The sequence below is a fragment of the Siphateles boraxobius genome, unplaced genomic scaffold (genome assembly GCF_051911475.1).
Source record: "Siphateles boraxobius isolate OS27281-9 unplaced genomic scaffold, OSU_SipBor_1 130, whole genome shotgun sequence".
In the NCBI taxonomy this organism is placed as follows: Eukaryota; Metazoa; Chordata; class Actinopteri; order Cypriniformes; family Leuciscidae; genus Siphateles; species Siphateles boraxobius.
Window position 1 is genome coordinate 33,806,831 of NW_027508734.1, and position 14,165 is coordinate 33,820,995.

The 14,165-nt window shown below is 45.6% G+C and overlaps 1 protein-coding gene across 1 annotated transcript in view; it reads left to right on the forward strand.

Moving 5' to 3' along the window:
* The first annotated feature begins 4,921 nt into the window (after positions 1-4,921).
* Positions 4,922-14,165, forward strand: part of LOC143737852 (uncharacterized) — a 39,143-nt gene continuing 29,899 nt past the window's right edge. Inside the window, exons 1-3 of the mRNA XM_077229712.1 lie at positions 4,922-5,019; positions 6,053-6,386; positions 6,618-6,951. Of these exons, the coding sequence (XP_077085827.1) occupies positions 4,922-5,019; positions 6,053-6,386; positions 6,618-6,951 (766 nt within the window). The remainder of the gene's footprint in view (positions 5,020-6,052; positions 6,387-6,617; positions 6,952-14,165) is intronic.

The window sequence follows — 14,165 nt, forward strand, 5'->3', positions numbered from 1 at the left end:
GTTCCTCCCAACTCTTCTGTTGTCCAAATCCAAACTGTTGAAAAAGCACTCAGACCTAGAGATATAGAGATATTATCCCAGAGCTTGCCATCAGCACGTACACAGTTTTCTGAATTTAGAAGAACATTAATCAGCAAAATGCGTCTATATGACATGTCGTTAACAGGGGTCACACAGTTAATGTCACAAATTTTAACTGAAACTGAATTCAACAGTTCCCTTTCGAAGGGAACTCAACAATACGTCATCGACGCAATGGGGAACGCCTCAGGCGTGCATGTGTCTGAAATCACTATCAAATCACGTCAATCACATTGACCGGCAACAGCCCGTGAATCATTAGAGTAATGATTAACGTGCGACCTGGAAGTATATAATGGAGCCTTGCAACATGACAAATCATCTCACACTGCTAAGGCAGATTGTTTTCGTAAGTGGGAGCCCTCTGTGCGAACTGCGAGCGTTTTTCTCTTAAAACGCTCCGCTCTCGTCTGGCCCTCTTCTCGAGTGAAGGGGGTTCAGTGTCTGGACGTCATGGTGCGGGTCCCGCTCGTGCCGAGGCTGAGCGGCGACTTACATCTTGGGGCTCCCAGATGGAGCTCGTCGATCGCCTCGAGAGGGCTGTAAACCTCTCAGATGATTCGACGGCTGACGAGGGCGAGCTGCAGGTCGATGGGGAAGATTACTCACCGACTGTACCTGCAGTTGATGCTCTTCAGGATGAGCAGGACATGGCTGAGGAGGTTTATGATCAGGTAGATCCTGAACCTCCTCAGCCATCCTGCCCCGTGTATGCAGAGCTGGTGGATGTGATGGAGCGCGCCGCCGACAGGCTGCAGCTGCCTTGGCAGCACGCTAGAGGAGAGACCACTCGCGGTAGGCTCGACGATCGGTTTCTCCCCGGCCATACACCACCAGCTCAGGTGAGCCTTCCATTCCTTCCCGATCTTCATATGGAGATCGAGAGGGCATGGAAGAACCCATACTCTGCCCGTATCCACCGACATCAGTGGGCCAGTTTCGCTGATGTTGAGGGGATCGGAGAGCATGGGTACGTGTCAATGCCGCCCATTGACGAGACGTTCGCGAACTATCTCGTGTCTGGGCGGTTAGCGACACTGAAAGCTCCAACTCTGCCATCCAAACCGCTCAAAACAACGGCTCGTTTGAATGGCAGAGCATACACGGCAGCAGGTCAGGCCGATGCTGCACTGCACACCATGGCAGTGTTACAGGCGTACCGGGCCGACCTGCTGGGGGATCTCGACCAGGGGGCAGGGATGTCCCCTGAGGCGGTGGCTGAGCTGCGCCACACCACAGATCTGGCTCTCCGGGCTACCAAGCAGACCGCTGCCGCGATCGGACGGTCGATGGCGGCGATGGTGGTCACGGAGAGGCATCTGTGGTTAAATCTAGCCAACATCGGGGAGAAAGAAAAAGCCTTCTCCTCGATTCGCCGGTTTCGCCTTCCGAACTCTTCGGCACCTCCGTAGAGGCGGTGGTTGGGAAGTTCAGGGAGGTGAAGGCGAGCTCAGCAGCATTCAAAACTTGTATACCGCTGAGATCCGTGTCCGTACCCCGGCAAGCGGGAGGGCCTGGCCCTTCACGGTCTGAGGACCGTAGGCAGGGCCAATGAGCCAGTGTCGCCTCTCGTGCACCCCCTCTCTCAAAGAGCAGGTCGCAGAGAAGGCGTGACTCCCGCAACAGGAGAGATCTGAGGGAGGTTAACCAGCGCAAACGCACACAGCGTCGGTGATGGATAACCTCCCAGGAGGGTCATGACATCTGCCCTCTCCTCTCTCCTGACCCCCAGGCGTTCATTACATCAGGCCTGGGGATGGGCCTATGATGAGAACTATGTTCTGACGGCCCACCTAGGCTTGGTTTGTGGAAACGCCCCTTTCAGGCTTGTGAAGTGGCGGATCCCAAGTTCTTAAAATAACTATCTGCCGGGTCTTCGCACGCCGCAGGTGAGCTGACCGGTCTTTTGAAGAGTATTTTTTGTGATTAAAAAATAAAATGTTTCTCTTTACAGACCGCGTTCCCTGTATAGAGTTATGGGGTCATGTCAAAGTACTAAGGTAAGATAACTTTATTGGATTATTAGGGCCCTGAAGTTCCCTGTTAGGTGGCCAGAACGGAACTGTGTTAGCCTTCGAGTTGCTAGGCCACCTTAGGGTAGAGTAGTTGGTCTCTCTCTTTTAGAAGTTTTTACTTAGAGTGTTGACTGACGCTAGTGCTTCAGCTAGATCTTATGTCTGGCCCACGGGGCCGTTTTGACTTGTCTGAGTGTTTCGTCCCTTGAGGTTGGTTTATAAGGACGAGGTAGGCCTCAATCAGGCCTCCGTGGTATTTCTGTCTTTTTTGTGCAGGGTTAGGTCGTCTTTCGCTTCACTAAGAAGACGGGGTTTGTCTGCCCGACCCTGCCGTGCAGAACTGGTATACGGATTATCCGCCAGTATAGGCTTTACTTACCTCGCCGAGCTACTGCTCGAGTGCTGGGTTGTAGGTGGTGGCTTTTAGGTCAAGCCCCACTCCCCTAGGTTGGGCACAGATACATTTCTGTCACCCCTAGAGCCGCTGGCAGGCCCGCACCATGGTAACCTCAGGGTGAAGTGTGAGTATTCCCCTGTGATACAGGGTAGGTCTGAGCACTTCACTCCCAGTTCTGTATTTTCCTACCTCGCACCACTATGGCTCGGGTCGAGTATGAAGTAAGCCTTCACTTCTTCTTTTGTCGAAGTACGCTCCCCTGAAGCCAGAGCATTGCCCTGAGCAACGCCCATGCATAGATGGTAGGCCCCTGACTAACTGGGGCCTCCGTTTAGGGAGAGTGGCGTATGCTTGTACCCCCCTTGTTTTAAGGGTGCTAGCTTTCTTGCAGAGTACACTGCCATGGGCGATGTGGTTAGGCACCTGAATGCTGTAGGCGCTGTGTGAACAGCTTATCTGCCAATGAAGGCTGCGCCATTGAGTAGTAGGCCTCAGCAGGCCTCCTTGATTGGGCAGCCCCCAAGAGGGCGCTGTAGGCCAGCTCACTTTACGTGGTTGGCCCTGTTGGTTCGGGCAGTTGACTCACTGATGGGTAGTACGCCTTAAACAGGCCTCCTCGGAGGTGAGTCCCAACATTGTGGGACATACCTATAGCGCTACTGGAAGCCCAATAGTAAATGATGCTTGTGTAGTATGGTTCCCAACAGTGTATGTTAGCAGAATATGACTTGTTATCAGCTAGTAGGCCCGACCAGGCCTCCCTGCTAGGTGAGTCCCCAGCTGGCTGGTCTTAGCAGACCACCTTGCACTATCACCCGGACTCAGGGCTCATAGCTACCAGTGGTTATCAGGTAGTAGGCCACTCAGGCCTCCCTGAAGGTGAGCTCCCCACATACTGTGGTTACCAGGTAGTAGGCCTCACCAGGCCTCCCTGAAGGTGAGCTCCCCACGTACTGTGGTTTCCAGGTAGTAGACCTCACCAGGCCTCCCTGGAGGTGAGCTCCCCACGTACTGTGGTTTCCAGGTAGTAGGCCTCACCAGGCCTCCCTGAAGGTGAGTTCTCCACATACTGTGGTTATCAGGTTGTGGGCCTCACCCGGCCACCTTGAAGGTGAATTTCCACTTACGTTGGCTATCAGGTAGTAGGCCTCTCTGGGCCTCCCTGAATGTGAGCTCCCAAAAGTTCTGGCTGTCAGGTAGTTGGCCTCTCTGGGCCTCCCTGGATGTGAGCTCCCAAAAGTTGTAGCTGTCAGGTAGTAGGCTTCACCAGGCCTCCCTGAAGGCGAGTTCCCACATGCTGTGGTGATCAGGGTTTAGGCCCTACTGGGTCTCCCTGAATGGGAACGGTCAGGTAGTAGGCCTCACCAGGCCGCCCTGAGGGTGAGTTTCCCACATGCTGTGGTGATCAGGGTTTAGGCCCTACTGGGTCTCCCTGAATGGGAACGGTCAGGTAGTAGGCCTCACCAGGCCTCCTTGAAGGTGAGTTCCCACAGATTGTGGTGATCAGGTAGTAGGCTTCACCAGGCCTCCCTGAGGATGAGTTCCCCACATACTGTGGATTTCAGGTTGTAGGCCTCTCTAGGCCTCTCCAGGCCTCCCTGTGAATGGTTCCCTATGGTGCTGGGTTTATGAAGCTAGTGGCCTCTTGCTATCTGTTTCAGCTAGCCTTAATAGGCAGCTGCTGAAGGCGAGCTTGCGCCCTGGCTCGCTAAAGTGTTCATTCTCTGCTATTGGTTCCCTCGGAACCTTTCCTGCCTACAGCCTGGTTTGCCTACCAGGCAGACCTTGTGCTCCCCTCACCGAGGGTCTCTATGAGCATGCGGCTTCCTGAGTCTGGTCAGACGGTCGTAGACATCTCGTGAGGCCTCCCAGTTAGATCAGCCATTAGGCCTTCACAGGCCTCCTCAGTGTTTTGAAACACAGACACTGGGTTGATCCGTGGATCGAGTAGAGAAACTCCCCTCACTAGCAAGGGTTGGAAAGCACTATGCGGAGTAAGGGTGTCATGATTTCGATATTAAATCGAAATTGATCGAAATGAATTCAATGGTATCGAAATCGAAATAAAAAATGGTATCGTCGATACTGCCACGCCCCATGTCGCGTCCGTGATGGAAAGTTCGGATCGTTTTACAGACTCTATTGTTCAATCTCGTTCATCAAAATTAACTTTTTTTCTAGTCATTTCAGGGGCTTTAAATGTTATTATTAACATGCAAATTCCCTGAACATTAAGAAGATGTACATAATGAATGCAGTGAAAAATAATTTACACTACAGGGAACAAATAATTACTTTACATTCCGAGTCTTTTGTTCATTTGTCGCGTGACAGAGGCAATGAACAGATCTTTAATGATGAACGACTCATCACGGTGCGGAAAACAAAACACCTGTTGAAAGGCTGCGAGTCCTCTAACTGACACATCATGGCAACTGCAGATATCGAAGACCCATCAACGGAACTTGAACACCCTCCTGCTTCTCTGAAGTCGCCGGTGTGGAGGTATTTTGGATTTGCAGTGCGGTATGTTGACAACGTTCGCGTTGTCGACAAAAAAGCCACAGTTTGCAAGCTCTGCTATGTGCGTGTACCATATTCGTCCACTGGCAACACGACTAACATGGCTGCGCATCTCCGCAGACAGCACAAAATATAGATTTGTCGGTCAAACCAACAACTGTACAAACTACTCTCCCGTCTTCATTTGGAATTAAATTTCCAAGTAACTCAACTCGTGCAAATGCAATTACAAGCGCCTTAGGAGTATTCATCGCTGCAGATATGCGACCTTATTCGGTGGTGGAAAACTCCGGATTTAGGCATTTAATTAGCGTGCTAGAACCGCGCTACGAAATCCCAAGTAGAACGCATTTCACAACTACGGTGATACCCTCATTGTACAACAATGTAAAGGAGAAAGTTATTGAAGGTCTGAGAAGTGCACATTTAGTGGCCTTGACTACAGATTGCTGGACCTCCAGAGCAACACAGAGCTTCATGACTGTCACAGCACATTATATTAATGATGACTGGGAAATTCAAAATCCAGTCCTTCAAACTCGCCCCATATATGAAACTCACACAAGTGAACATTTAGCAGAAGTGCTGAGGGAAGTGGTAGTGGAATGGAAGTTGGACAGACAAAATGTAACCATCCCTGTGACAACTGATAATGCAAAGAAAATTGTCAATGCCTCACATGCAGCTGGATTGTCTCCACACATCGGATGTTTTGCTCACACTATGAATCTGGCCTCCCAGAAGGGGTTGGGAGTAAACCAGTTTTCCCGTCTTTTGGGCAGAGTCAGGAGGGTGGTCACTTTTTTCCACAGAAGCACCACTGCAGCAGCTGTTTTAAAGTCAAAACAAGACATACTTCAGCTTCCTCCTCACAAGCTGGTTCAAGATGTCATTACACGGTGGAACTCCAGCTATGACATGATCACACGCTATTTAGAGCAACAAGCTGCTGTCTATTCTGCACTTGAGAAAAGGACATAAAAAAATGCCAAAGACCTTATCACCCTCTCTGATCAAGATGTGACTGTTCTGGAAGATGTATGTCAGGTACTGAAGCCCCTGAAAACAGTCATAACCTTGATGAGTTCCGAACAGCAGCCTACTGTGTCCATGGTCATGCCTCTACAACACACCATCCTGACATCTATGAAGCACACAGAGACACAGATTCAACAATTGTAAAGGATGTTAAATCTGCTATAGTGGCAAACTTTGAAGAGAGGTTTTCAGACCCAATACTTCAACAGTTCCTGAATGAGAGCACTGCCTTGGATCCAAGGTTTAAGACTTTACCCCACCTGGATGACATATCTCGGAATAAGATCTTCAATTGTCTAGAGGATAAAATCTTGCAAATGGACCCCACAAAGGTATGTGATGCATTTAGGCTAATGTGATGATTCTGATGAAATAACCATGTTATTCTGTAAAGTAGAATTCTGTAAATTTAATAACAATATATTAATTTAAAAAAATATTTCAATATTTCAAATATTTCTTGTTGTTGTCACACTTAAATATAATTTCTCCCTTAAACAACTGTTTTTTGGTATATGTATATTTAATTTTGTATATTTGTATTTGTATTTTGTATATTTCAGTCTCATGCCTCAGGAGAAGGGTCCAGCCAAAACCCTGCAGAGGATCCAGAAAATGTAGCAACCGGCAGAGGCAGCCCCCCAGCAAAGAGAACACCACTCAGTGAACTGTTTGGTGATTTATTCAGCACCACAGCCTCCACTGCAGCAGCATCATCAGCAGCAACAAAACCATGGCCTGATGTTGTGAAAGATGAGATTCAGCTATACAAAATGGTTAAAGTAATTTCTGTGGATTCAAATCCACTGAAATGGTGGAAAGATAATGAACACCAGTACCCAAATTTGTCCAAGCTTGCCAAACGTTATATTGCTGTACAAGCAACAAGTGTGGCGAGTGAGAGAGTTTTCTACGGCTCAAAGAGCAGCCCTCTCTCCAGAGAATGTGGACATTCTCATTTTCTTAAAGAAGAACATGAAAATATAAAAATCACATTTGTTGTCTCTGCCCATAAAAATGTAAATAGTTAATGTTTTGACAGTATTATAGTAATTTTTAAGCAGCTCTCTTGAAACTGCTAAATTGTTAGTTGTTCTATAATAAAAAAAATAATAATGTTTTTGTTTGATAACTTAAAGAGCAGCTCTAAACAAAACAACACATCCCTCTTTAGGAAGAACATAAAAGAATGAAAAATACAGTCATCATTCTCAGGGGATAAAAAGTAGTTATTTGTGTGGTATATGTTTTTTTATAACAGAATATAACTGTTCGGAAATAGTTTAAGATGCTTAATTGTTCAGAGAAGAGAAGACTAGTATGGAGTCTATGGACATTGCTGTTTTATTGCTTTTGTTTGTTTTGATGTGATTGTGAACATAAATGTCATCTTCTGAGAAGACTGCAGTTACAAAAGCAAAGTAACCTGCCATTTAGTTTCTCTTAAGTTTCCAATTGACTTAATAAAGTTATTGTTACATTTATGATGTTACTTGTTTTTGTTATATTTTAAATTTGGCAATGGTGTAGTGTACATTGTGAAGAAATTTATATTGCATAATGCATAAACGTGTAGTCTAAAAATTGCATAGCAATCTGCGCTTTAATTATTATTTTTTTTTAATCGAGAATCGAATCGAATCGTGACCTTAGAATCGAAAACTTAATCGAATAGAGGATTTGGAGAATCGTGACACCCCTAATGCGGAGTCATGCTCTCCGGGATATCCGTCTCTGAGATCCGGGCCGAGTGGTTCACTGCCAGCTTCGCAGTCCCTCGGGCTGGATGCCTTACTTAAGGCTTTTGTCCAGAGGCTCTGTCTTCAGACAGACAGGATTTGGCCAGACTAAGTGTCTATGTACTGACGCCAGGTCAGGCCGTCCTGGTGGTATTTCGGGGTGAGTACGTTCCCCTGAATAGTGACTGGCTGGGGTTCCTTCGGGTTCCCTAGCCACATTCCCTAGAAGGGACCCCTTCTAATTGGAAATTGTGGTTCCAAGCCAGGAGCCGGCCCAGGTAGACCTTTCATTTAACCATGTTTATGAAGGTTTTTCTGTGAGGCTGTAGCTTGGGCAATGACCGTAGGGAATGCTGTCACTGACAGCCCAGTGTGACCTGAGGGTGAGTGGTTCTAGCGTTTCATTTGAAGTTGCTGGTTCTGACAGTTGTCACTGCCCTTGGGCATGCACTCCCCTCAGCATGGCGGAGTGGGTATTTCGTTCCCCATAGCGTCGATGATGTATTGTTGAGATCCCTTCAAAAGGGAACGTCTCAGGTTACGACTGTAACCTATGTTCCCTGAGAACAGGGAACGAGACAATACGTCTCCCTTCCATGCCTCGGGGCTTGCCTACCGTACAGTCCCTTGAGACGATAAGGTGATTTGTCAAGTTGCAAGGCTCCATTATATACTTCTAGGTCGCACGTTAATCATTACTCTAATTATTCACTGGCTGTCGCCGGTCAATGTGATTGACGTGATTTGATAGTGATTTCAGACACCTGTCACGCCTGAGGCATTCCCCATAGCGTCGATGACGTATTGTCTCGTTCCCTGTTCTCAGGGAACATAGGTTACAGTCGTAACCTGAGAGGTTTTGAATCTACCGTGACTTCTTAAATAAAACATGCCAGTAGAAGTGATATGAGAGAAGGTGTTTTGAAAATCCTAAAGAATATCTTAGGGCCCAAAATAGATTAGTCTAGAATTACTAGTTTTGTACCAAAGAAAGAAGAAAATGTAAGTGAATATACTGAGAGGTTTTGTCAGTCAGCCGTAACGTACAGTGGAATAGTGGATGACTCTGAAAGTGTGCTCGATGACAAAGGACCACTGATTCATATCTGGTCAGATGGCCTTGTAGCCGAATACAGAAGAGCTTTGCCATTCCTAGATATAGCTTGGTCTAACAGAACTCTCAGAAGTAACTTAGACAGTTTGGCAGCATGGGAAAGAGATGCCGATGTTAAAACCAAAGTGTGAGTAGCTGCAGCAGTCACATTTAGGATAGCAAAACAAGAAAGCAGGTGGTCTAAAAAAGCAACCACATGCCACTACTGTGGAAAATTAGGACATTGGGAGAAAGAGTGTAGGAAGAAGTTGCAAGACACAAAAAGAAATGCTATGCATAATTCTGCTCCTTCTCAGCCTGCTTACAACCCTGAAGCAGTTCCGCAAGTGTCCACTGAGACTTTAGGACAGCTAGTTCAGGCTCTTCTAAGAGCACAAAAAGACCAGGAAACAAAAACTAATTGTTGGGGCTGTGAGTAGCTACCTTTCACCTGTAATCCATCATAATGACAAAATAATTTTTTTGAAAGGTAGCATACAAGAGAAATAAATTTATTTTTTGCTTAATACAGGTGCAGAAATTACAATAATTCCGTACAACAGACATTCCGTACAAGAAAACTAAACTTTCTTTAACTGGCGTAGTAGGTGAAGATTCCGTTTTGTATGAAACCCCGCCCATAGAGGTACAATTTGGCCCGAAAACTCTGACTACAAAACTGCTATGTGCTCCTTTAAATACAGGTGCAATTTTAGGCATGGATCTCCTGAGACAAGTACATCTAACGTTAGACATGTCCTAAGAATTTGCTAGCATTAAAATTTCCTCAGCACAAGTTTCTACCAATAATGTAATCCCTCAAGAGTATGCTTTCTTACAGAATCATCCAATTTGGGCTCAAGACAAGGATGATTGTGGTTTGTTGACAGGTGTAGAACCAATAAAATTGATGGTGACTCCACCTCCGGTCACTAAACAATATCCAATCAATAAGTAAGCTATACAGGGTATCAAGCCTATTGTAGAAAAATTGCTGACGCAAGGAGTGCTAGTTAAAACCAACAGTCCATGTAATTCACCCATATGGCCCATCAAGAAATCCAATGGGACATGGAGACTCACCATAGACTACAGAGTAGCCAATAAACATATTGATAAAATCACCCCCCTAGTGGCAGATCCTTCCACAATTTGTAATGGCCTACCATTAGAGTGTAAGATTTTTTCCGTAATTGATATGTCTGATGGATTATTTTCTGTGCATTGCACTCTGACAGCCAGCCATGGTTAGCTTTCACAGTTGACTATGAGCAATACCAGTGGACACGTTTGCCACAGGGATTTCAAAACTCACCAACCATATACCATCAGGCTGTCAGACGTGATTTGTGTGACCCAGAATGTCCGGTAAAACAGTCCACTATGATCCAATATGCCGATGATATTTTGATTGCCTTAACAGATGTAAGAGGTACATCAAACTGAATTGGCATCATTGTTGGACTATTTGCATAAACAAGGACACAAATGCAGCTTTCACAAAGCTCAAATTGCTAAAAAGCAAGTCACATTTCTGGGTCAAACAATTGGTGCAGGAAAAAGATCCATTACACAGGATCGAGCAGCTTCAGTCAAAACCATACCTCCGCCTACTACCATTAAAACACTCCGCCTATTTTTAGGAACAGAAGGTTACTGTAGACCGTGGATAGAAGAATATGCCTCGATTGCTCAGCCTCTCTATGACTTGTTGAAAGGCCATGGTAAAGATTCAGATACTGTTTGTATGGAAGAACTTCACCTCAAAGCATTCAATGATTTGAAGAGAGCACTATGTCAAGCACCAGCATTAGGAATTGCCCAATCTGATAGACCCTTTGTGCTTTATGTCCATGAACACTATTCTGGTAAACTTGACAATGTCGCTCAAGGTATGGGCCCATGCCTTAGAGCAGTGCAGGCAGTTCATCTAGCTCTTCAGGCTTCATCAGCAATGGTGTTAGGTCAGACTGTAAATGTAAAATGCCCTCATGCAGTGTCCGCATTAATGAATCAAGCAAAAGTCACTTCTGTAACCTCCTCCTGTTGGGAAAATTGGTTAGAAACTCTCACAGCTCCGAACATTGTTTTACAGTGTGCACCAGTCACAAACCCATCCTCATGTATGATGTCTGCAATGACTGAGAATTTGTTAGAGGATGAAGGAGAAATGACACACGATTGTGTTACGCTTACATATACACCTACGAGTGAAGTAAAAGAAACTCCCATAGAGAATTCAGAATTTGAGTTGTTTGTTGACGGTTCAGCTCAAGTAATTGGAGGTAACAGACGAGCAGGTTATGCAGTAACGTCCACCACGGAAGTGTTCGCTTCAGGATGTCCTCCAGATAATTTTTCAGCTCAAGCTGCAGAACTAGTAGCCCTAAAAAGAGCATGCACGCTAGCTTCAGGATCAGTTGCTAATATCTACACAGATTCCAGATATGGATTTGGGGTAATTCATGATTTTGGTGGCAAACCAGACAGTTTCTAACTTCTGCTGGATCCCCCATTAAGCATGCTGAATTAGTGAAAGATCTAATGTTTTCCATGAAACTTCCAAAGAAATTAGCAGTGATCAAAGTGAAAGCACATCTCACAACTAATACTACGGAAGATAAAGGTAATGCTCTTGCTGATATAGCAGCTAAACAGGCTTGTTTCTATGCAACTGTACAAGTGTGTTCTGGTAGTGCAGCACAGAAGACAATTACGCCTCCTGAATCAAAAATTGATCTGTACAAAGACGTTCCTCTGTATGAAGCATCGACATGGTTAGACAAAGGAGCCACAGTGGATCATCCGGTTGCTGGACCAAAGGGGGAAAGTATGTCGCTCCCGAATCACTGTTGCTATATATGGCTCAACAAAAACACAATTTGGGTCTCAGTGGTCCAGCAACGATGAATCACAGGTTCTCAAATCAGTGGTGGAATCCAAAATTCAGAAATGTAGCCACAGAAACAGCCAAGAGGTGTATTACATGTCAGAAAAATAATGATGTACCAGCAGCCACAGGACAGGTAGTCAAGGAAGTGTCTAGAATTTTGAAGATTAAGTGGAATCTTCACTGCCCATACAGGCCACAAGCATCAGGACAGGTTGAACGATCGAACAGAACAATCAAAACCACACTAAGCAAAATGCATCAGGAAGGGGTACCATGGGTCGAAGCACTGCCAGCAGTACTGTGTAGTATGAGAGCATCACCTAACAGAACAGTAGGACTGAGCCCTCATGAGATTATTACTGGACGCCCCATGCAGATGCCAGGTGTGATTGATCTTAGAAATGCTGATGTACACATTGCCTCAGATGCCCTGATTGCTTACTGTGAAAACCTAACAAAGGCGGTACAGAGTGCCAGAGAGAGAGTTTAGTCATGTTGGCAGACTCCACCAGAAGGTGGACACACAATCATCCCAGGTCAATGGGTCATGATAAAGCCATTAGAACCTAAGTGGCATGGACCACATCAAGTGATGTTGATTACAGCAGCTGCAGTATTGTGACAGGGAAGGAAAACCTGGACTCACGTATCACACTGTAAAGTTGTTCCCCCATCTTCAGGGATAGGTTAGGACACGGAACCAGTGAGGAGCCCCGGGAAGAACCGAATGCAACATGCGTCGGGGGTTAAACCTGGGGTGAAGACTCCCATCATTACCTCACAGTTCCTTAGGTGTCAAAGGGTTTAAGAAATAGGGAAAGAGGGAACAACAATAGCAGACTCAGAAAAAGTTTACAACCATAGTGTTTGAACAAATACTGCTCTACTGTCTAGCAGACTCGAAAAAGTTCACAATCCTAGTGTTTGAACAAAAACTGCTCTCCTGTCTTTTGTTTTCTTTCTTATTCTGTGCAGACACCACTTGATGACTGTTCCGGGACCCATACGCACCGACCTCGTCATCTGCGTATGAAGCCACAAGAAAACCTCAAGAAAACGACTAGACCCACTGCCGAACCAACCATCACGAAAGAAAAAAATACACAACGCAGAGACTCACATACGAAAACCTTCAGTCATCCATCAACATGATCAAGATTGTCGTACTACTAAGCATCATGGATATCACACAAAGTGTGGACTCCAGAAACAACATATTCTTAGAGCTGATGAATATGTCAAGAAATGCCTTGTTTGCTGGGAAGAAAGTTTGCATGCCACACGCACCTTCAGTAGGAGCAGGAATCCCATGGGTGGCCCACCCTATCTCCAAATGTGACACGTGTACCTTATTCAATCATCATACCAGTGGATTATACAACAAGGATACATGTCACAACACAACAATTCCTCCCGCTTCTCCGTGTTGCATTCCAGGATTACCATCCTGCAACCTAACTTCAGCTACTCCCATCATGACATATCTACTCCTGCCAATGATGTTCTATTGGTGCATGGAAAATTATGCTCCAGCATCGACTCCACTGGGTGAAATTCCTTGTGAACGTTGCAGCTTTGTGATTGAAAGAGGAACAGAATCCCATGTGTACGTTACTACAACAGATAAGAAAGAGGAAAATTACTTAGAGTGTTTCTCCAGAAACTCATCCCTACCCATTTTTTTTGCAATTAATCAGTTGTGTATGATCTCTCCACCAACTGACACTTTTTGGTTATGTGGAACTTCTGTCTACAGCATCCTCCCCAGCCAATTCAACGGAAAGTGCACCCTGGTTTATGTTCTACCAGCTATCAGAGAAAATACACACTCCACCCCAAACTCCCCACAGCTACAAAATTCAGCTCCTACCACTAACGAAGCAGATGGCTGCATTCCAGGACTCATTTGTGCACAAACATGGTGGTCAAGAACTCTTGGTGCATTAATACCACCTTATGGTGTCATGAAAGTCCTTGCTCAAGTCAGAAGCTTATCGAATTCTGTACAGAAATTGGCCAATGATACGGCTTTGGCCCTTGGTAACATAACGGACACTCTTGCTTCGCACAAGATAATGATCTTACAGAACAGAGTGGCCTTGGATTACATTCTAGCAACGCAAGGAGGAGCCTGCACCATCATCGGACCTGAGTGCTGCATCGGGTTAATGGATCCAACAGAGAACTTGAACAAAATCCAACAAAACATTCTTGATCTTTCAGCAAAATTAAACCAGATGACCGAAGATAATTCTTCATGGTTCGGAAACTTGATTGGTAAACCCTGGCTGTGGATAAAGGAAATAGCAATTATGTTGTTGTTTGTTCTACTGGCGTACTATCTATGCGTCCACAGTATCAAGTGTGTCATACAACATATGAGTCA